At 47.6% G+C, this 20,874-nt stretch overlaps 1 protein-coding gene across 2 annotated transcripts in view; it reads right to left on the bottom strand.

The window, feature by feature from the left end:
* Positions 1–20,444, bottom strand: part of Ildr1 (immunoglobulin like domain containing receptor 1) — a 34,477-nt gene extending 14,033 nt beyond the window's left edge. Inside the window, exons 1-3 of one of the 2 annotated variants that reach the window (XM_060370343.1) lie at positions 20,219–20,444; positions 4,681–4,851; positions 3,456–3,605 (exon numbers count right to left, since the gene is read on the bottom strand). In XM_060370343.1, the coding sequence (XP_060226326.1) occupies positions 3,456–3,605; positions 4,681–4,851; positions 20,219–20,273 (376 nt within the window). In that variant the 5' untranslated portion in view covers positions 20,274–20,444. The remainder of the gene's footprint in view (positions 1–3,455; positions 3,606–4,680; positions 4,852–20,218) is intronic. The other variant, XM_060370342.1, reaches the window with a different exon arrangement.
* Positions 20,445–20,874: the final 430 nt, after the last annotated feature.

Genomic DNA, 20,874 nt, shown 5'->3' with positions numbered 1-20,874 from the left:
GAGTTCACAGCAGAATGGGTTGTTACAGAAGAACGAGAATGCTCTTTGTCTCCTGCCTCCCCCGGGTGCTCTCTGCTTCCTGGAAGCACTTCTGCAATGATGCTGTTCTCAGGGTTGTGACACAGCCATGAGTCTTCATGAGGCCAAACCAATGGCACCATCTACTCTATGACTTTCAGCATCCAAAGTAATGAGCTAAATAAGACTCTTTGCAAATTTCTTTTCTAAATAAGCCTCTTTTCTTTGCAAATTACCCACTGGCATTTTATTTTAGAAGGAAAAAAAAAGGTGGAACATCTAGAAAGAAGACGACAATCTGGGTGAGCTGAAATGAACTTGGGCCCCCAAGGATTTACTGGAATTAAGCTACTCTCCTAGGTCTGGACTGAATGTTTATGAGTTTATGCATGAAATCAAAACAAACTTCCTTTTGCTTAAGTCACTAATATTTCTGGTTTCTGCTTATTTGCAATCAAATGCACCCACTAAGAGGCGATCATGATTACTTAGCTATGCTCCAGATAAGGACAATGAGGATAGAGAGAGGTTAAGAGGGCATACAAACAACAAAAAGACAGTGCTAAGCATGGCTGGGTTCATTCCCACGCCTACGCCTCAGACTGGTGCTCTTAAACACTGGGCCCTGCTAGTTTCTCCAGAATGGATGGAAAACTTCACAGGCTGGACCCCTCAGCAGTCCAAGATGAGCAAGTAGCTCTGGTGCTCAAAGGGATGGCTTGTGCAATGGACTTGAAAGAACACAGAAAACGTCCAATATTTTCAGAATATTACCCAAGGGGGGAAAAAAATCTACGTTCCCACAAGCACCTGCTGCATTGCCGCCCGATGAAGACCAACAATGTTTAATGTATACTTTCAATTTAAGTGAATGTGATCAACTAAAACCCAACTGACTCCAATTATTAAGTGACACTCTGTGGAAGATTTGAACAGGGGCCAGCCCCTCTCTGGTCCAGCAGGTTTAAAAGCCAATCAGATCCTCAAAGATCAGCCTGCCTGCTGATCTCAGAAACCAGAGAATAGACCTCAGCATTATGGAGTTGCTGTTGCACAGTCGATGGTCATATCTGTGACTCTTTTTTGGTCTGTTTGTCAAGAAATATCTACTGAGGAACCGAAACAAAAACGTGAGGTCATGCAAGACCGGAGCGAATCTTGACTTCTGTTTCCTTCTCTTTTACGTCAATCCTTGCGATGCTTTTTCTCCCCATGATTTTCTAAACCCACCACTTTCCCCATGAGCAAGCTTCCCCCTAGATGAGCTAGAATGATGAATTGCCCACTGAGCACTGCAAACCTGATCCAACACTCCCTGGAGTCAAAAAAAGTTTCTGAAAAACGTCAGCTCGGCAAGACTATTCAGCTATGTTAAGATTTTAGGCCACCTGCGACTTCATGTGGCGGGGTCCTCTTAAATGACAGAAACTCAGACATTAAATATCAGAAAGTAAGGATTCTGGAAAGTCAGGGTGAGCCTAGAAGTCAAAATAAAACCCAAGGGGAAATACTGCTTTCCCCTTGGAGTGAGAACAAGATGGGGTGTGGCCCAAGAGCGGTCGGGAGGAGAGGTAGTGAAAGGTACAACTCAGAACTAGATACACACAAAATATGAGACTGTCCTCCAGATTCTCCATGGGGACTTCTCGCCCTTCAGAAACTCTGAAGGAGACTGGCTAATTCAAGATGTAAGCCCAGGGGTCAGATCAGAGCTGAGTCCAAGGCAGCAGAGCCATCTGGGCTAAGAGTTCAAGGGCTACCTCGAGAAACTCAGGATGAGTGGGAAAAGATCATATTTAAGCATTACAAAACTGGAAGCAATGGTTAAATTGTCCCTTTAAATAATCACTAATTCCCTGCACTGTTTGGGTACTAAAGTAGCCTGATATGTGTTTCCTCCCTTATAACCAGCAAATATTTTTTTAAAAAATATTTACTTTTATTATTTTTATTTGATTATGTGTGTGGTGAGAGAGAGAATGGACTCACATTTAGGTGTGCTTGTGCATGTTAGTACGGTTCTGCAGAGGCCAGAAAAGGGCATAGGGCCCCCTGAAACTAGAATTATAGGCAGTTGTGAGCTGCCTGAAGTGAGTACTGGGAACTAAATTTGTCTTTGCTGGAAGAGCAATGAGCTCTGTTACCCACTGAGCTCTCCAGCCTCCAAATACTTTTTTTTCTTTTCAATTTTCAAGTTTTTGTTTGTTTGTTTGTTTATGTATATATATAGGTGTGTTTTGCCACATGTGTCTGCACACCCCTTGCATGCCTGGTGCCCAGTGAGCCAGGAGGGGTTGTCAGGGTCCCTGGAAATAGAGCAACAGACTGTGTGAGCCACCATGTAAGAGCTGGGAATCGAACCTGGGTCCTCTGGAAAAATAGCTGAGTGTTCTCAACTGCTGAACCCTCTCCCCATCCTCACAAACACCTTTTTAACACGGCATATAAAGCTCAGTGCAGCCGTCTGTGAGTTCCATCACTATAACTTGACAGTAATCCAGGCTGGCAGGCTAGGACTGTGGGGCCCTTGCTCAATCCTACGTATACAAAAATAGCCCGGCTACATAACTCAGGCTCACTCCATGTTGACTTCTGGGTAAGTGAATTTCAGACACCGTGTCATAATTCTCTGTGAGATGGGCCCTGCCGCCAGCCCCGCTAATAGAAACTGAGGCAAAACAAATTAAAACCTGAGGGGGCTTGCCCAGTTTCATGTTCCCTGCAAGGGCAGAGCAGCCACCATGCCTGAATCCAGCTGTGCGGGTGGCTCCTTGTGTCAGGCATAAAGAAGGAACTTGCGTTAGGCCGGTGCATGCATTTGATATTTACTGCAGGGTGGGAGACAGATGACTTGTGGTTCTCTCTCAGATGATGGTGAGGGGGCAGGGGAGGAATATGGCCGACCAGCCGCTGGTAGCTGAGCTTCTGAGTGGAAACTCGGCAACTCTTAACCCAGGCCTGTGCCCAAGCCAGTGTTGTTTCCTCTGCCCAGGGATGGCAGTGGATCTCAAAGAAGTCATTTGCCCACCAGCTCCTGTTTCTGTTTCCTGTTTCTTGATGCTACAGGCATCAAGAGCAGCCAAGGGGACCTCAGGGACCTGGTGTGTGAGTGGGCCGGGAGAACAATTTGCAATTGCATCAGAGGAGCCAGATCTACATCTCAGCACGAATCTCAGGGAGCAAAGGAACCAGTGACGCCCTGACCTTTAACCAAGGCTGAGGAACATCCTTTTGTCCACAGGCCAAGTTCCAGGGAAGTGGCTTCTGATGGTGGAACACATTCTAAGAATCGGGCACTTGCTTTAAAACAACACAGTGACCAAGTCAGTCCCTGGGCCCCAGGAGATTGAGGGAAATCCCTTGCTGACTCAGCCAGCTGAGCCTGTGTCTGCATCCTCCTCAGACCTTAGTTCCCCCCGCACCTCCCCCATACGCACGGTTCTGGATGGTGATCTTGCGCTGCCGGTAATCCACCCCCAGCACGGGCTCGTTCTGCCCCCGCCTCTGGGCCACGATGCGAACTTCCCTCTGGTTGTCACTACAGTCATTGGTGGGGTCCTGGCCCAGGGATAAAGCGGCCTGGTATGCTGCGAAGAGAACACCAAGCGGCTAAGAGCTTTCAGATTCTGTGGGTCTGGAGTAGGCTAACAGGTCCCCGCTGATGCCGGTGAGGCTCCAAACCCCTTGAAAACTATCATTTCCAAAGCCTGTCTGCGTCCGTCATCCCGATTCCCCTTGATTCATTTACAGAGCGCCTACCCCAAGCTTCTGCTCCAAAGAGGGGTTCACTCACACAACCTTCACAACAGAGAACTCAAAAGCTGTTCAACGTTCTAGGCGACCACTGCTTATCTACCAACCCACGTGTTTAAGAAGAACCCACAGGAAACAACACCTCAATTTGGAAGGATTCCTTTGGTGCCAACATCAGACTACGTGGGGAGGCTCGGAGGTTTGGGGGCTCCCTCTAGCCCTTACTTGTAAGGCCAGAGCTACAGGAGCCACAGCCAAACCTCCCTTCCCTTCGCTTCATCTCAGAACACCCACTTCCTTCCCCCAAACGGTGTGCCTCCTTGTACTCTCAAACTTTCTATAGGTCTAATCAGCCCAGGCTGAGTGCGGGGCTCCAGGTTCCCCTGATGCCGGAAGGAGGCGAGAAACGAGCATCTGGGAAGGCGCTCCTGGCGCCATGAGCATGCGCTGATAAGAATGTGGGCAGTTGTTCCTGAGAGGGCAGAGTTGGCTAAAGCGAAGGAGGAGCGGAGTGTGCTTCACTGTGATCCAATACGCCAAGAGCGAGTAGGCTGTGTGGAGGCAGAGCTCTCCCTACTACTCAGAGTGAGGCAAGGAGCAGGGGTCCTCCAAACAAGGGCCACTGACTTGAGAGCCCACGTGGCTCACAGCTGGTTTGAATGAGGAGCACACAGGAGGAAGGACGTGCTAGGTCTTTTACATCTCAGCTGCCTGAAATATTTTTAGAACACGGGGTAAACAACCTAACATTTGCCCTTGAACAACCTGATAGGCACCTGGGTTCAGTTTAGCTAAAAAAAAAAAAAAAATCAAGGGACAGCTTCACAGCCACTTCTTCTCATGAGGACAATTTGTGGTAGCCGACAGCTGCCAGGGACCACGAGCAGAACAAGGATCGGGGTTACTCACAGGCAGAGAAGTAGTCGAAGATGGGGTCCTTGCAGAAGGACTTGAAGCGCCATGTCACGACCACGTCCTGGAGCTGGGCCGAGGTGGTGTAGTCACATTTGAGGGTGACCGAGGCGAACAGGGTGACATAGCGTTCTGTGTGCTGGACTGTGACCAGCAAGGACAGACACCCTGAAGGCAAGAGCAGGAGACAATGCCAAAGGTGACCTACTTCTGTTCCTGAGTAATAAAAGCCATGCAAATGAACAAAGGCTGCACAGCCCCTGGCCTCCTACCCATCACAGGCTGGGAGCTCAAAAGACACCAGCTCTGGCTGAGCAGCATACAGAAGGAAAGGGCTCTAAGCACAGGGAGGAGGGGGAGGAGGAATTGAGTGAGGAAACAAACCCAGACGTTCACAGTCCATTAACACACCCAACACCCGTCCAACAATACCAACAGCAACAATAAAAGAATAAAAGACCAGAGTTGTAGTGGAGTGATCCGGTTAAAGCCAGTTTTCCCCTGTCCCTTCTCTTCTGAAGGTAGTTTCCCATTTGCAGCCGGGCTCCAGTAGCACAGCCCGTTCATCCCAGCACTCACAGTGCGGAGGCAGGTGGATCCTTGTGAGTTTGAGGTCAGGCCGGGCTACAGGTCAAGCTGGTCAACCTGCCTTTCCCAGCTGCCTCATTTCACTTCATTTCTGGCTTCGCACAAGCCTCAGCCATTCTCAACTTACTTCCTTACTGTCGCTGTCACTCTTCACCTCTACAGAGTTTCACGCGGTGGCATTCTGAGGCTGGATTGCTCTCTGTGCCACCCTCCCTCCTCGCAGAAAGTCTTACAGGCAGCCAGGCTGAGAGAAGGGCCTCCCCTCCCCTTGCTCAACGCACCCTGCCTTGTGGGTAGAGAGCACATTGCCGCTTCTTGGATATGGAGGGTCTGAGAAAAACATCTGGGTTTGTCTCCCGCTGTTCAAACACAAACCTAGGTCACCATGCCTGTCACATCCCACAGAGGAGGCTTGGATAAGCCCCTCACAAGCAGTGGGCATTGAGCTGCATAGGCAGGCAGCATCAACACAGAGCCAATGAAACAGCAAGGGTCACAGAAAACAGACCGTGTCAAGAAAGGCTTGAGGGACTTAGGAGCTTTTCTTTCTTTCATAAAAGTCCCTCCTGCTGCCCTGAAGTCATCAGGCCTCCTTAAATCTCCAGATGTCTTGAGGAGGAGGTAGGTGGCACAGAGGCACCAGACAGAACGGTAAGAGGTCCATCCACAACCAGCATCTTAGAATACTTCCGAGGGTTCTAGGCTGCATTCAAAGGGGGTCTTCTTCAGAAGGTGCAGTGGGAGACAGTATAGAGCAATGGTACTCAAGGCTGAGTGATGTCACTATAAGGACTGTGACAGTCCAGATTGTTTGGTCCTATGCCAGGAGTTTCAGCAGGACTTGGGTGAGGCCCAAGAACTTACATTTCTAACAGATTTCTGGGAGGAAAACTATGGTCAGGAGATACTGAAGGTTAAGTCTCCAGGCTTTGGATTCAGACACAAATCACTAGACAAACATCTTGCTCCTAGCTTCTCTTTCCTCAGCTGTTGATTGGGGATAATGACAGCACTGCAGGCTGAGCATCCTTCCTCAAATACTCCCAAATCTGAAATGGTCTGAAGCCCTAAATTTGCTTTTCTTTCTTGCTGTGTTTATGTGTGGTGTGCCTATCTGTAGGCTCCATGCAGGGGCCAGAGGAGGAAAGTCATGTCTATTGCCTCTAGCTTCTTTCCTTGAGTCTCTCACTGTCCCTGGAAATAGCCATTTCCTGCACCCAACAAACTCCAGCAAAAGTCTCCACCCTCCCCAGTGCTGGGGTTACAAGTGCGTGCCACACCTAGTGGGTGCTGGGAGTCTGAACCCAGGTCCTCAGGCTCATACAATAAGCTCTCTTTACCCACACAGCCATCTCCCCAGCACCCCCAAAACTCTCTGAATGTCAACACGACACCTAAAACATTTCTGATTTTAGACTTTCGCAGAGTTCATATTTTCAGATTAAGGATAATCCAGCCAATAAAGACTATGCAAGTATTCCCAAATTCAAAAACTTCAATCTGAAGCGCTTTTGGTCCCAAGCACTTTGAAGAAGAGATAGTCGACCTGAAATGACCTTACCATGTCCTCACAGAAGGGCAATCGCTGTTCATGCTGGACTCCTGTTCTCTCTAGCAGAGCCACCTTCCTTTGTGACTGAGCCATCCCTTTAGAAGGCAGCTAACTGGGTATCTTAACGTCATCATCATTATATTATCGTTATTATCGGGGAAGGCAAGTGTGTGGGTATCAGATGAAAACTTTGTGGAATCAGTTTTCTCCTACCTTGATGTGAGTTCCCAAGGGCGAATTCAGGTTCATCAGGCTTGTGCTCAGAGTCATCCACTCTGTCTCGTAGATGGGGCTATCTTTTATTTTTTTCTTAAGTTCATCAGTGTTTCATTCTATTGTACATTGTATACACTTCTTTGGGCCATGCCATGGCATCTTATGTATTGCAGTGGTTTATGCATCGTCTTTTTTTTTTTTTTCCAGAAAACTGAGATGTTTTATCATAGTAACAAAATGACGCACAGACTTCCAAGGCTATCTTATGATGCAGCTTACTGGGTCGTGTGCGGCAGACACAGTGTCCACTTAGAAACGGCAGTTTGTGAAGGAGAGGCTGCTGGGAGTTAGCTTTGCAACTTCTATAACTTGACTTTCCACGAAAGACTCAGCGGTCAAGTTCTGGACCCAACAGTGGGCTTTTGGGTAAGAGAAATACCACTGACTCTGGGGAACCTGAGACCCCTCATAGGTGGTCTGGAAAGCTATGGCCATATGATTCTGGGTTGAACACTTGATCTTTGGCCACAGGCCTCCTACAAGCCCTTAGGCTACCTTATGATGGGCATCTTCTTCTGCTTTTCTCATGTCTCTGGGAAGACAGTAAAACGCTGCTCAGGGCAAGCTCTGGCACTCGGAATTGACCCGGCTAGTCTCCAGGACTGGGCCATGATCGGGATGCCCTATGACAGTCAGACAGTTCGAAAAAATCTTTAGCAGTCAAAGCTGTGTATGAAGACTGTGCAGAAGCAAAAGATTTAAGGCAAACCTTAGGCTTAGGTAGAATTCATATCACATATCAGAAGCAGGGAGGGTGAGTCAGAAGGAAAGAAAAATGAAAGAGCCAAGGTTCTCACCTGGAAGGCCTGCTGTTTAGGGAACCTAGGGGGGACCAGTCTGGCTGCAGCCTAAGGGAAGAAGGTAATTAGGCAGAGCAGGTGTCCAGTGGGTGATGGAGCATGGGGTGGAGTCAAGACATACCCACTGTCCAGTTCAAGGATATTAATCTCTGATGGCATCCCAGAAGAGCAATGGGAGGAGGGGCGGGCTGTGCTTGAATGTATTACTCAACTGTAAATGGAAGAACATTTTCAGAATAAGCCTTCAAGAGTTCGGTAGGGCTTTGTCCCTGGTTTTACCAGCAGCAGGATGCTGAGAACTCAGGCCAAGCAGACTGGAGCCGCTATGGCCTTGCATGGAAGACAACATGATGCTGTTCTTACATTTGCACAAAATGAGCCCTGCTCCTGTTTCCTCGCCGTTGGGACTAGAACGTGAAGTGTCTCTCACAGGCACATGTATTTTGTACACTTGGTCCTTCAGACGGAATGGTGCTGTTGTGGGAGATTCTGAAACCTGAAGGAGGTGGAGCTCTGCTAGAGGAAGTGGGTGACTAGTAGAGGGCCTTAAGGTGTTGTAGCCCAGCCCTGCTTCCTGTCTGCTCACTGCTTCTTGACTGGGGACACAATGTGACACGCCACCATGACCCCATGATCGTGATACACTCTGAAGGGACATGAGCCCACTCAGCATATGGCTCTGGCAGGCCTTGCCCTTCTCCCCCATTCCCTCTGCCTTGCTAAAAACTGTTAGATCACATTCCTAAGGCTAGCCGCCAAGGTCCATTCCCTTATTCGGCCACTTCCTCCTCCTGAGACTGACTACCAACATCCAGCTATCAAAGTATGTATTGAAGTCCAGCCATCAAGCCCCCTTTGACCCAGCTAATTAACATGTCCAGTTAAAATTAAAGGCCTCATCCTAGCAGGGGTTTCCCCCTTGTACCATTATAAACTGCCATTTACCAGTTGCCCAGGTCTGTCTCCTCTCTATCCAGAGGCAGTCCTTTGTCCTCCTGGACAATACCCCTGACTCATCTCCCTTGATCCCTTCCCCGTCTCCCTCTTCCTCCATCTCCTGTCTTTGTCTCTTATTCCCTGCCCTTAGTCCCTCTGTTGCAAATAAATTTCCTTTATCCTGAGAAGCTGGTCTTGGGAATCCTAAGCCTGTACTTTTCCTCTCCTACTCTATTGTTCTTAAACTGTGAGCCAATCCCCCCACCCCCCAATATCTTATTAGATATTTAGTCACAGCAAGGACAAAAGTAAAGACCTAAATTGTCCTTGAAGCATTCCTCCATCACAGCTTTCACACACATATAACAGGGAAGACGCTGACAATGAATGACGTAGCCTGGCCAACGCTGGCTTATGTTGCTCACTGACACGTGTCTTCTCACTGCCATGACAAAACACCTGACAGGTGCACATGAAGGGAGGCTTTATTTTGGCTCACAGTTTGAGAGACCAGTCCTTCAGGGAAGGGGGCAGCGTTTGTGGTGGTGGGAAAACACGGGTGGCGCTCTTCACCCTCTCTGCAAGACCAGGAAACAGAAAAAGGCAAAGGCTAGTGTGCCAATCACTGCCACCTCTGTGTTCTGTCTGGACTGTGTGCCGCCCACACTCAGGGCAGGCCTTCTCTCCTCAGTTAAGCCTCTCCGGTGTGCCTCAGTCAGGCTGACAAGGAACGCCGGGTAACACACCCTGTTTGGAATATGTGGAGAACCCTTTTGGTTCCAAACAAGGCCTTTCTTCACACGGCACCTTTGGGTACTTTCTTTTACACAATAAATGTGATCCTGGAAGGAGACAAGCTGTGTGGCTTTTACATGCATGCGGACATGCGTGTGGACATATGGCTTGCCTGTGGCCACTCTACTGGGTTCATTGTCAGGATTCTCTCACATTCTTCCTGGCTCTCCTTCAGCTAGAGGGGGCACTGGCAATCCCTAACTTATGTGCTGTGTTCTCTAGTTGGCTGAAAGGTAATTTGGTATGAGCAGTTGACTCAAATTCCAGTCGGCTTTTGTGCACTTGAGAGGGAAGAATGTGTGTTTGTGGAGGGTCAGGAAAGGGAATTTGGTGGCAGCCAGAAGGTACTCTGGGGGGAGCTTTGAAGACTGCTGACTCAACCCCCTGGAGGGAGGAGAATGGGATCTGGGGCGATGGTCTTGATTACCAAATGCACACCTAGCTCCGCTTACATGAATGCCCTTATTATGGGCAAGCCATACCTGGAGTGATCAAGTCACCTTTACCAACGTCAGTGCTGGCTTTGCTACGTGGGGACCCAGCTTCTCTATCACTGCACCCCCTGTGAATCTCAAGGCTTAAAACATTTCAGGTCTTCACAGGTTCTGAGTGTTAATTTCATTCATGCTTCTCCAGAGATCTACGGAACCCTCAAATGCCCTGTAGGGAATCACACATCTTCACCTCTGCTCTGCCACATACAAATACAGAGATGGTGGGGAAGCACAGGGAGAGGAGGTACCAGAACACTCTCATACCTTTGTGTGCTTGCTGCTGGTCCTCAGAATCTACCTGGTACCGAGTGATGGACGAATGGTCCTTTTTTCTAACACCCACCTCCATGATGGAACTTAGCTCTGCTCTTTCATGTGGACAGGGGTTAGAAGGTTTAAACCAATACTCCACGTGCCTGAGCGCACATCTAATTCAATAAATACCAGTGTTGATATCAAACTCAAAACCACAGTGTTTCCTAAATGGGCAAAGGTCCTCTTCCAAGTGGACATCAGGCACTAGACCCCTACAAGCAGTAGAAATGTTCAGAAAGGTAGAGAAGAAAAGGAAGCAGCAATTACTCCATCTCAAAAGCAAGACTGTCCCACCTTCCCTTTTCTTCAGATTACACCTTTTACTCTGCAAAAAGAACCACACTGGACATCCACAGTGATTAACCCAGGAGGTTTTGAGGAAGTGACCTGAAGAACCACAGAATCTGGGCTGGAAAAGTTCAAATTCAAATGAGAAACCCTCTGATTATGGATGACCTCATTGCCTGTTTGTTCTTTCAAACTTAGTACTAAAAAGCTTCAAATTCTCGTTTGTTTGTTTATTTGGTTGGTTGCTTGGGTTTTTTTGGCTCTTTGGATTTTTTCAAGACAAGGTTCCTCTGTGTAGGCTTGGTTGTCCCGGAATTCGCTTTGTAGACCAGGCTGACCTCAAACTCACAGAGATCTGCCTGCCTCTGCCTCCCTGAGTGCTGGGGTTAAAAACGTGTGCCACCTGGGGAAGTTCTCAAATTCCCTTCATCTTGTGACCCTTCCTATGCCCAGTCTGTCAACTAATGTCCTAGCTCTATCTATCATGTTCTCTTGCAAACATTAAAGTCTAGGGCCTGATTGCCTACAGTCCGAACCTAACACCCTCTTCCCCATTCTAGAAACCTGATGAGTTATTTCAAGCTACGGGACATCAGACAATGGCAATATCTGTCTCATACTAGAATGCTACATGCCCCCGATAAGCAAAGATCCTGGCACATCGTGGAAGAATGAGCACGAGCCATCCGCCATGTCCTCTGCGCGTATTTCATCTAGATTAAGAGGTTAAGATCACCTAAGGCCAGAATGTTAAAGACAACCATCCCAAAAGAATTGAAATAGTGCAGGTGCAAGCTGTCGTGATAGCCTCTGCCCTGCAAACGCAGTTAGCAAACTGACCGCTCTACAGCTCTGCACCCCAGCAAACCCATTCATAGTTTGCCACTTCTGTGAAAGAGGAAGGGAGCGGAGACCTGTCATTTAGGGGTAGAATGGAAACTTCAGATGAACTATGAGAACACATGGGAAGGAGGGAAGGGGAAGGGGATTCTTCATTTCCCGACACCGGGTACTTTCCGAGACCATTTTGCTGTGCCAAGTGGGGACTGCCATCTTACACTGAAGTTGAAGGAAAGCAGACCAAAGGCATGGTATCTCACCAGCCAAAGGCCATGTATTCCCAAGTGCATGCAGAACCCACTACATTTCTTAACTTGGTGTGTGGTAGCAGATGAGAAAAGAGGCTACAGTTTCTAGGAGATGCCATTCATACAGAACAGAGATGCCATCTTCTTTTTCTTTGAGTCAAGCCTTTCTGGCGGGGGCGGGGGCAGGAGCTAGATGGTTTTTTCCCTTCCATCCTATGTAAAGTTGTGCTTGAAGGCCATAAGCCATTTTGTACGTACTTGGGATGTCCCAAAGGGCCTGTGTGTTAAAGGCGGGGTCCCGAGATGGTGCAGCCTGAGAGGGGGAACGAAGTAAGATTTTCCACCACTGGGCCATGCTTTCAGAGAGGACAGACAGAGGATGCCTGCCGGCTTTCCTCACTTCTGAACCATCTCGCTGCTGTGGAGTGAGTCACTTGGTTCTACCACAGACTCACCACAGTCCCCAAAGCAGCCATGACCTGAAACCTCCAAGGCTCTGAGCCAGTGCAAACCTTTTCCCACCCCAAGTTGAGTTTTTCTTGTTACAGCAATGCAAAGTTTCCCCCACACAAGGAGGTAAATAGGGACCCAGAGCCCGGCTGGGGAGTATAAGGCCTGGTCCTCCACTGATGGGAGCTTGCTTGGCCGAGTGTCTGCAAACGCGCAGGCACTTCAGCTCCACTCTGCAGGTTAACCAAAAGCACACAGGTTCAATCCTGTCAGAGTTTATGTCTGGGCCAGCTATCTCCTTAAGTGTATTTACCATCAGGACTTGCTACACTGCCTTAGATAACAGAGCAAACATGAGAGAAGTTAAAAGGAAAGGGACCAGCAATGAGCAATGGATAAGAAGGGTCAGGGAACACAGGGAGCGGTGTGGATGGGGGAAGTGGAGGAGGAATTACACCCGTGCATGCAGAGCTGGGCTGTAGGGAAGGGAAGCTAAGTACCAGGCTTCAATGAGGACACTAAGACTGAGAATCCCCTGCTCTGTCAAACCTGATACCACGTGCTTTATCATGCACCGCACTCTACCTCTGAAGAAAAGACAAAGACAAACAGAAGTTCTTTCTTTCTTTTCCTCAAGTTTATCAGTGGCACTCCTCAAAGGTATGGCCTATTCTGGTACATAGCTAGTAAACCACAAAGGTGCATTTTAACGGGAGCCTCCTAAAATCCTAAGCGCCGCCCTGCTCTTGTTACACTACCCTATTTTCCTGCTAAGTTTTCAAAATGGTTGAGATTTAATATTCCGAGGGATAGAGAAATGGCTCACTGGGTAAGAGCATTTGCTGCTCACCCACTTTGGTTGTATCACAATATCTGTACTTCTAGCTCCAGGGGATCTGATACCCTCTTCTGGCCTCTACTGGAGCCCAGACACACAGGATCATACATGTACAGACACACAGATAAAAATCATGTTCTTCTATTTGGTTTTTGTTGCTGTTTTTGAGACAGGGCTTCTCTGTGTAGTCCTGGCTGTCCTGGAACTCTCTTTGTAGACCAAGCTAGCCTCAAACTCACAGAAATCAGCCTGTCTCTGCCTCCCTGGGTGCTGGGATCACAGGCATGCGCCACCACGCCTGGCAAAAATAAAATTTTGAAGAAAAAAAAAATCTCAACTTTAAAAGACCTTCACAAACTTATTCTAACCACTGTGCATAGAAACTCTTTTCTTTTTGTTTATTAATATAACATAAACAAGAAGCTTCAAACAAAACTGTCCCTTCTTGCTTGCCATGTAAAGAGTCACTGTTGATTGTCTGGCGTGCATCCTTCCACATCCTTCCCTGACTTTTCAAAATGAATTATATGTACATTGATTAGCAACCATGTTTTATCTTCAAATGACCAACATATTCTATATGAGTATCTACAGATCTCTTTGTTTCCAGTGACTGCATGAAATCATTCTGTGAATTATAAGGTGTTGCAAATTCTCCTAATAATGGGAGTTTGTGTTGCTTTTGATCTTTCACTGTAGAAACAACGATGCTGTGAATTGCTGGAACGGATATTTGAACGTCATTATCTGTTAACCTGCATATTTTTATCCCATAGCGTTTGCCAAGTCTAAGGAAATAAACTTTTTTATGTTTTAATAGCGACTTCAGAAATTAAAGTTATATTCCTGTAAACAGTAAACGGCACTCCTGTGCTTTACCACAATCTTTCCAAAAAGGGGAAGCATGCAATCTTTTTAAAAAAAAAAAAAAAAAAGGTGAAAAACTACGAGGTGGAAAAAAAAATTTACAAAGGTAACTGCTCAGGTAACTTGAACTTGACATTCCTTTGGTTACCAGTGGGAAAGGACAGGACCTGTTTCAGGGGCAAACGCTTGGGGTTTCCCATAGTCATCTGCCCAGGTTGGTGATTCATGACCCCACACGCTAATCTCAGAGCATATGCAAATTTGGGCCCCACCAGAATGCACACATACATTTATTTTTGAGTGCTCACTCTGGGCCAGACACTGTTCCAGAAGACAGGCTCTGTGCTCTTGAAACCCATCCTCTGGATGGGGACTTAGTAGTGAGCCCTCACGCATTACTGTTGAATAAACAATAAAGCACACAGATAAAATAATCTGTTATGAGCAAGTCTGGCAGGGTTTTCAGAGCTTTGAAGCCAGCTCCTGCCATTGTACATATACCAAGGGGCTGGCAGGGACATGTGCCAAACGCTCCTGATGGTTCTTCTTTGGTATTTTAAATTCTCAATCGAGCCCAATTCCTAAATCAACATCCTCTGTCTAAACTCCCATTTTAGTGGATGAGTAAGACCAAAACTCAGCAACCACCCTTAATGTCTCCTTCTCCTTTGTTATTCATATACAATGTGGCCACATTGGGTTTTCTTATCTCTTCAGTGCCCCTGGGATCTCTGTGCATCTTCACAGCCATCTCAGTAACACGCCGCCATCACTTTCAGCCATCACCTCCAGCCCATACACTGCCCTAGCTTAGCTGTTACGGTAAGCCTCTGTGGCTCCCCAATATATGGATCCCACAGTGCTGCTCATCTCCCAACTCAGACTCCTTAAGATCCTCCATTCCACTACACAGACACACACAGACACACACACACACAGACACACACACACACACACACACACACACACATTCCTCCCCACCATGACCCATATTCGAATCATGTCCTCTGCTCTTCCTTGTCCTCATCACAGTCTGCATCTTTCTCCACTCAGCCTCACTGACCTTTTTTTTTTTTTTTTTTTTTTTTTTTTTCCTGCCTCATACTCACAGAGCTCCTATCTGGTGATCTGGCACATGCTATTCCTTTGATTTCAGATGACCATTCCTCAACTCAAGCATGTCTTTCGGGAGGGCCTCCAGGTTGGAAAAAATATCTAACCCTTATGTGTTCTCCTGGTGCCTTAGGGCTTTGTAGCCTTAGTCACAGTTCTGTATCTGCAGCATTGTGAATCCTCCTTAAACCATAAGAATCTCAGGAGCCAGGACCATGGCTGCTTTTGTTCGCCAGCACAGGAGCTTATAAAACGATGCCTTAAGCATGTTTAAAAAAAAATAAATTAACTCAATACGGGCTAAATTACTTGGAACCAATTTTAAGTGTTCTAAAAAGTTCATGAAATAAACTCAGAGTTAACCATTAGTAATACGGCCACACATAAAAATACAAAGAATGGCCTGATGTGCATTCTGAAAATGCACAGTTTTATTTTTCCCCCGAGGACTTCAAAAACAAAATAAATTATTATGCTAAAAAAAAAATTTCAGGTAGAAGGTAGATTAATTACCCAACACTTGACTCCGTTGCATTGTGTTTGGGCCTCCATGTTTAACTGGCATCTATCCAGGCAACGAGGGCTAATCGCTCACTCTGGTTCCGTGTTATCGGGAGCCAACCACACCGAACCAACCTGCTCTGCTGTGTGAACTGGGGGAAGGAGCAGGGGGGGGCCTGCTCTCCTGAGTGGCGTCTCACCACGACACACAGGGCTTCCCTGGATCCAGATTTTCCTATCTGTGCTAACAGCTGGGGGTGGAGGCGAGGAGCAAGGTAAGACAGGAGATGGGATGATTTCTCCTTGTGTGTAACGAGGAATGGGAATACTGGAAGGGACTTCAGGAGCCCTCGCAGGGACAGGGAGGTTCCAAGTGAGCAGTCTCCCACCACACAGTTCACCCCGAGAGGCCCCACGTCACTATCTATCATACTGTGGATCTTATAAGATTTCACTAGTTCCAAGTCTTCTCCGCCCCTCTGCCCCCAGCACCTAGCATCAGCTGTCAGATTCCCCACAGCATAAGGATATGTCTGGGTAGCTGGTGGTTCTGTAAAGTAACACAACTCTTCTACAGGTGGGCCGTAGTGGCGCACACCTTTACTTCCTGTACTCTGGAGGCAGAGGCAGGTGGATCTCTGTGAGCTTGAGGACAGCCTAGTTCACGTAGAGAGTTCCAGGCCAGCCAGGGTTGCACAGAGAGACCTTGGTCTCAAAAAAACAAACAAACAAAAATCGCTTATAGAAGCACAAATGACATGAATCCTTTTAGAATCAGAGGAAAGCTAAACTTGAGACCAAAAATAAACTCATGGAGCAGACAAAAATCAAGAATTAAAGCTATAAGCCAGTAATGCCAAATGCTAAAGTGCTTTTATCTTAGCCTCACTTAATATTTTGCATTAAGGAACAAGAATTCAGATGTTCATGTGATAAAAAAAAAAAAAAAAAAAAAAAAAACTTCCTAAAAAAAAAAGTGACTTCTAAGAATAGCAAAAGAACCCAGAGCTGGCCAGTGATCTTTGCAGAGCTCAGAGCATAGGGATGGGAACTTCACAGGACTCCCTGACCTCAGCACCTTCCTCCGGGACTTCACAATTCTATCACAGGCCTACACTTGACAACTGTGGAAACTCAGATGCTAATCAGGGAGTTGGGTTGACTCTTCTCAACAAGCAAAACGGAACAAGTTGCTAGACCACAAAGGAGCACACTTTAAGTACAGGGTTTTCCAATAAATGCAGTACAGTCGGGATAGTCTTCAAAAAACTGACAACACGGTTTCCTACTCAATAGTGTTGGTGGGGATTATTGCCTCTGAGTTTAAATAGCAATAACATTTCTAGGTGGCTCTCATTTTAGCTGACTCAGTAACAGATTTTGTGGACCTTTTGTTCCTACATTATAAGTCTTGCCTATGAAGACAGATTGCTGTACAGTTACGCAACACACGTGTGCCCGCTACTGCAAGTTGTGGGAGAATTTTTGGTAAGCATTGTTTAGTGAGATACTGCAAGCAAGTAATGTCTCTACAGTTTTTTTTTTCCAGAGGGATACTTTGTGGCGTTTGGTTTAAAAATAAGGAACAGTCTGGAAAATAAGGAAAGTCTGGGAGATGGGTCCATTCTCAGGACTGCTTGCATGAAAACTATGCCATGGCCACTGGGCTTGATTGTAACCCACCCAAAAAGAGGTGGCCTGGCTGGGTGTGTGGGCAGCAGTGGTGGGAAAGATTTAACTCACCTGCTTTCTAGATGGAAAGAGTTGCAGTAATTCGCTCGAAGTTGTGAGCATTGAGGCAGGGCATAAACTCAGACTCCACAGTCACTGCTATAGTTGTGGCTCAGAGCGTCTCCCAAAGGCCCACGTGTTAAAGATTTGGCCCCAGTTTGGCACCATTCAGAAGTGTTGGAACCTTAATGGATGGGGCCTAGAGGAAGGTAATCGGTAAAGTTGAGGGACATACTGGGACGCTGGCCCTGTTCCTCTGTTTCTATTCCTCGCCACCTTGAGGAAGGCAGCATCTTCCACCACATGCCCCCACTTTAATGTGCTGCCTGACCAAAGGCCCAAAAGCAGCGAGGCTAACCAACTATGGTCTGAAAACTCCAAGACTTTGAGCCAAAATAAGCCATTCCCCTTTGCAGCTTGACTGTCTCAATTATTTTGTTACAGTAACAGGCATCTCACTGTTCCTTCAGTCTCTTAGCCTCAAAGGAAGGAGGGGTTAATTTCTGAGCTTTAAACAGTCCTACTTAGGTCCAAATCATAGCTAGCATTATCACCATGGCTAATATTTATGAAGCCTTCCTTCACATTTTACAAGCAGTACTTTAAAGCCTGCATTTTAATTAATCTTTATTTAAAAAACTGTATAAAATGTGTATCATTACCCCTGTTTACTGCAGCTCAGCAAATCATCAGAATCACACAGACATCAGCTGTACAAGCCCCAAAAAGACATCACCTAGAGCAGTGGTTTTCCACCTTCCTAACGCTGTGACCCTTTAATACAGTGCTTCATGCTGTGGTGACCCCCCCCCGCCACAACCATAAGATTATTTTGTTACTACTTCATAACTGTAATTTTGATAGTTATGAATCATAATGTAAATGTCTGCCTTTTCGAACGGTCTGAGGTGACCCCTGCTAAAGAGTCACTCGACCCCCAGAGGAGTGGTGACCCACAGGTTGAGAGCCACTGGTCCACACAACAGATGGAGTGTTACTCATAGCCGTCCACACATTCAGGAGCAGTATCTGTAGCCATTTCCTCTCAGAGTGCTGGGGCCTCAGTTTCTCATCTATGAAATGAAAGTGAACCCATCGGTAAACACCGAAGACTTCACTTTCCACACACTTGAAAACACAGACCAGCTTCCACTTAAGGAAGGCCAGGCTAGCACCACACTCTGTGTTACCTACCATCTTGTCTCAGGATCCCAGCTGCGGACGTCCTGAGGCTGGCTCAGAGACTTGGGGGCCATGCTTTCTGACGTCTCTATACAGTTAGCAAGTTGCATACGCTAAGACATATTTGGCTATCGTAGCTGTATTTTTCAAATGCCCGTTGACAATGTTCTTCATTAACCAAACAAAAAAGAACTGTACAGTTTAAAACATTTAAGGCGCCAAGGACCAGAGTTTATATGTTAACAGGTCCTTCATCTGCAAGTATCCTTGTTCTGCCCAGAAGATTGCTACATCAGAAGTCCCAGTTTGGGAAAGAGAATGTCAGTGGCTGTTGGAAGCACACCTCTATTTTCCTAAGACAACTCAAACAGGAATTTTGTCCCCACCTGCCACAGACTTGGAAAAGAAAGATTCAACACACAAGAGAAAAGACTGTAGCTGACTCCAGGATTCTTACAGATGTGCACTTAGGGTCTAAGCTAACTGTTGTGGTGGCATTCGGAGCACCGAAACTCAGTTGAGGCTTTGTAAGCTTCTTGTGCGCTGTGTACGTTTGGCATACAGTCTTGTTAGGTACAGACAATTTATAAAACCTCCAGGTGTCAGAAAAAGCCAAAAGCCAGTGTGCCCCCCCCCCACACACTGATTTTCCTTAGATCCCTTCCCTTTTGCAACCCTCCCCTGTTTATTTTCAGCACTGAGCTTAAGTTCTTGTAGACTCTAGTTTGGGTGAGGTGCGGTTACACCTGAGCCACCCTCTAGCTCAAAGAAAGGAAATTCTGCCTCCATCTTCCTATTACATCTGTTCATTCAAAAGCTTTACAGGCTTTCAACTGGTCTGAGCTGGCCTTCCACGGACAACCCAAAGGTTAAGAGGACAGACAGCTAATTCCCAAAGGGGAGCAACTGGGAAGTAAGTCGATGACATAAAACTGGGTGGACCATCCAGAGGAAATTAAAAGTCTTGTTTGCAGAGTCACAGCTACATGCTAACGTGAAGAGAGCCTTTGCTTGGCTTTCCTTTCTCCTACGAGGCTTCACTCACAGTCAGAACCACACAGCCCTGTTTCCAAGAGATACCTTAAGACACAAATCCCAAGTGAGGAGGTTGAAAGGATGGTACTGGGACATCAACAGCAGGTAACTAAACCTGAAAGGAGCGGGTAACAGGGAAAAGGCAGACGCGAAAAGTAGAAAAATGACAGGTGCTAGTGTGTGTCCTGTGGAAAAGAGACTGGAATTTACACCCAACGCGCCTTCACACACTAAGGAGGCAATCTAGCCTGCCAGGAAAGAATAAAATCATTCTGGGCCAATATGGTTGTCGCCACCGCCCTGTCTACGCTTTGGAAGCAAATAGGGAAACGGGGTTGGGGGCGGGGAGGGGGCATTAGGATGTTTAAGAATGGTGATTTTCGCCCCTATCGATTCAGTTTTAGCCGTTAAGTGCCCAAACACCTGTTGGAGCGGAAATCCAAAGGCTGAGGTTTCTTTTCGGTTGCATCTGCTTCAGAAAGCCCCCGGCTAATAAAGGAGGAAAACAAGAGGTTCCCACTGGCAGACACTCGATCCGGCCCCTGCACCTGCCGGGTGCCCAGCGCTCCCCGAGTGGGGCCCAGGCCCGCACCGCCCTGTGGGTGGCCGGTTCTGCAAGGCCGGGCAATAATGGCTTCCTGTGGCGCGGCCCCAGGATGGGACCAACTTTTTTTTCCAGGGCTCACCTGCTGGGAGCCAGGTGAAGAGAAGCAGGCACGGTGCATGCCCCCTGCAGCCCATGCCGGCCGCCTCTCCGGCCACTGAGGCTCAAGGGCCTCGGAGAGCCGCCTCTACCTTCATCAGCCGCTGGCCGGGGACTTGCATCTCGGCGAGGCCCCGCAGGTAAGCGACAGGAGCGTCCCCTCGGGTCCCCACCGATTCGGCCCTGCCCACGGGCACCTGAGGCTCTCCCAGCTCCGCCCCGGCCCTGGGCGGTTGCGGTTTCCGGCTCCTCCCAGGCTTGGGGACCGCAAGCCTCCGCCCTACCTGTCCCAGGCTGCCAGGTGACCGCAGGAAACCGAGCCCCTGGCCGTCGGCCCCGCCTGCGCGCGGGAGGTGCTCAGGCGCACCGGCTTCCCCAAGTTCCCCAAGTTCTAAGCCACTCTCGCCCCTCGCAATTCTCCCTCTCTGGCTCTAGAATTATGTGGCTGTAACTTCTTGGGGAGTATTTCTCGCCGTGTATATCTGCTCGCCCACCCACACACTCTGAAAATACACTTCTGATGTTTACACATAATAATGTCTGCTCTGGTCTTTCTTTTCTTTCTTTCTTTACACACCTTTCCCTTATAGGGATTTTTCGCTGGGTATGTTTTCCTCTTCTGTGAGACTATTGCCCCTC

Source organism: Meriones unguiculatus, chromosome 17 (assembly GCF_030254825.1).
Source record: "Meriones unguiculatus strain TT.TT164.6M chromosome 17, Bangor_MerUng_6.1, whole genome shotgun sequence".
Taxonomy (NCBI): domain Eukaryota; kingdom Metazoa; phylum Chordata; class Mammalia; order Rodentia; family Muridae; genus Meriones; species Meriones unguiculatus.
Note: the sequence above shows the minus strand (reverse complement) of the source record. Positions and strands in the feature narration are given on the sequence as shown.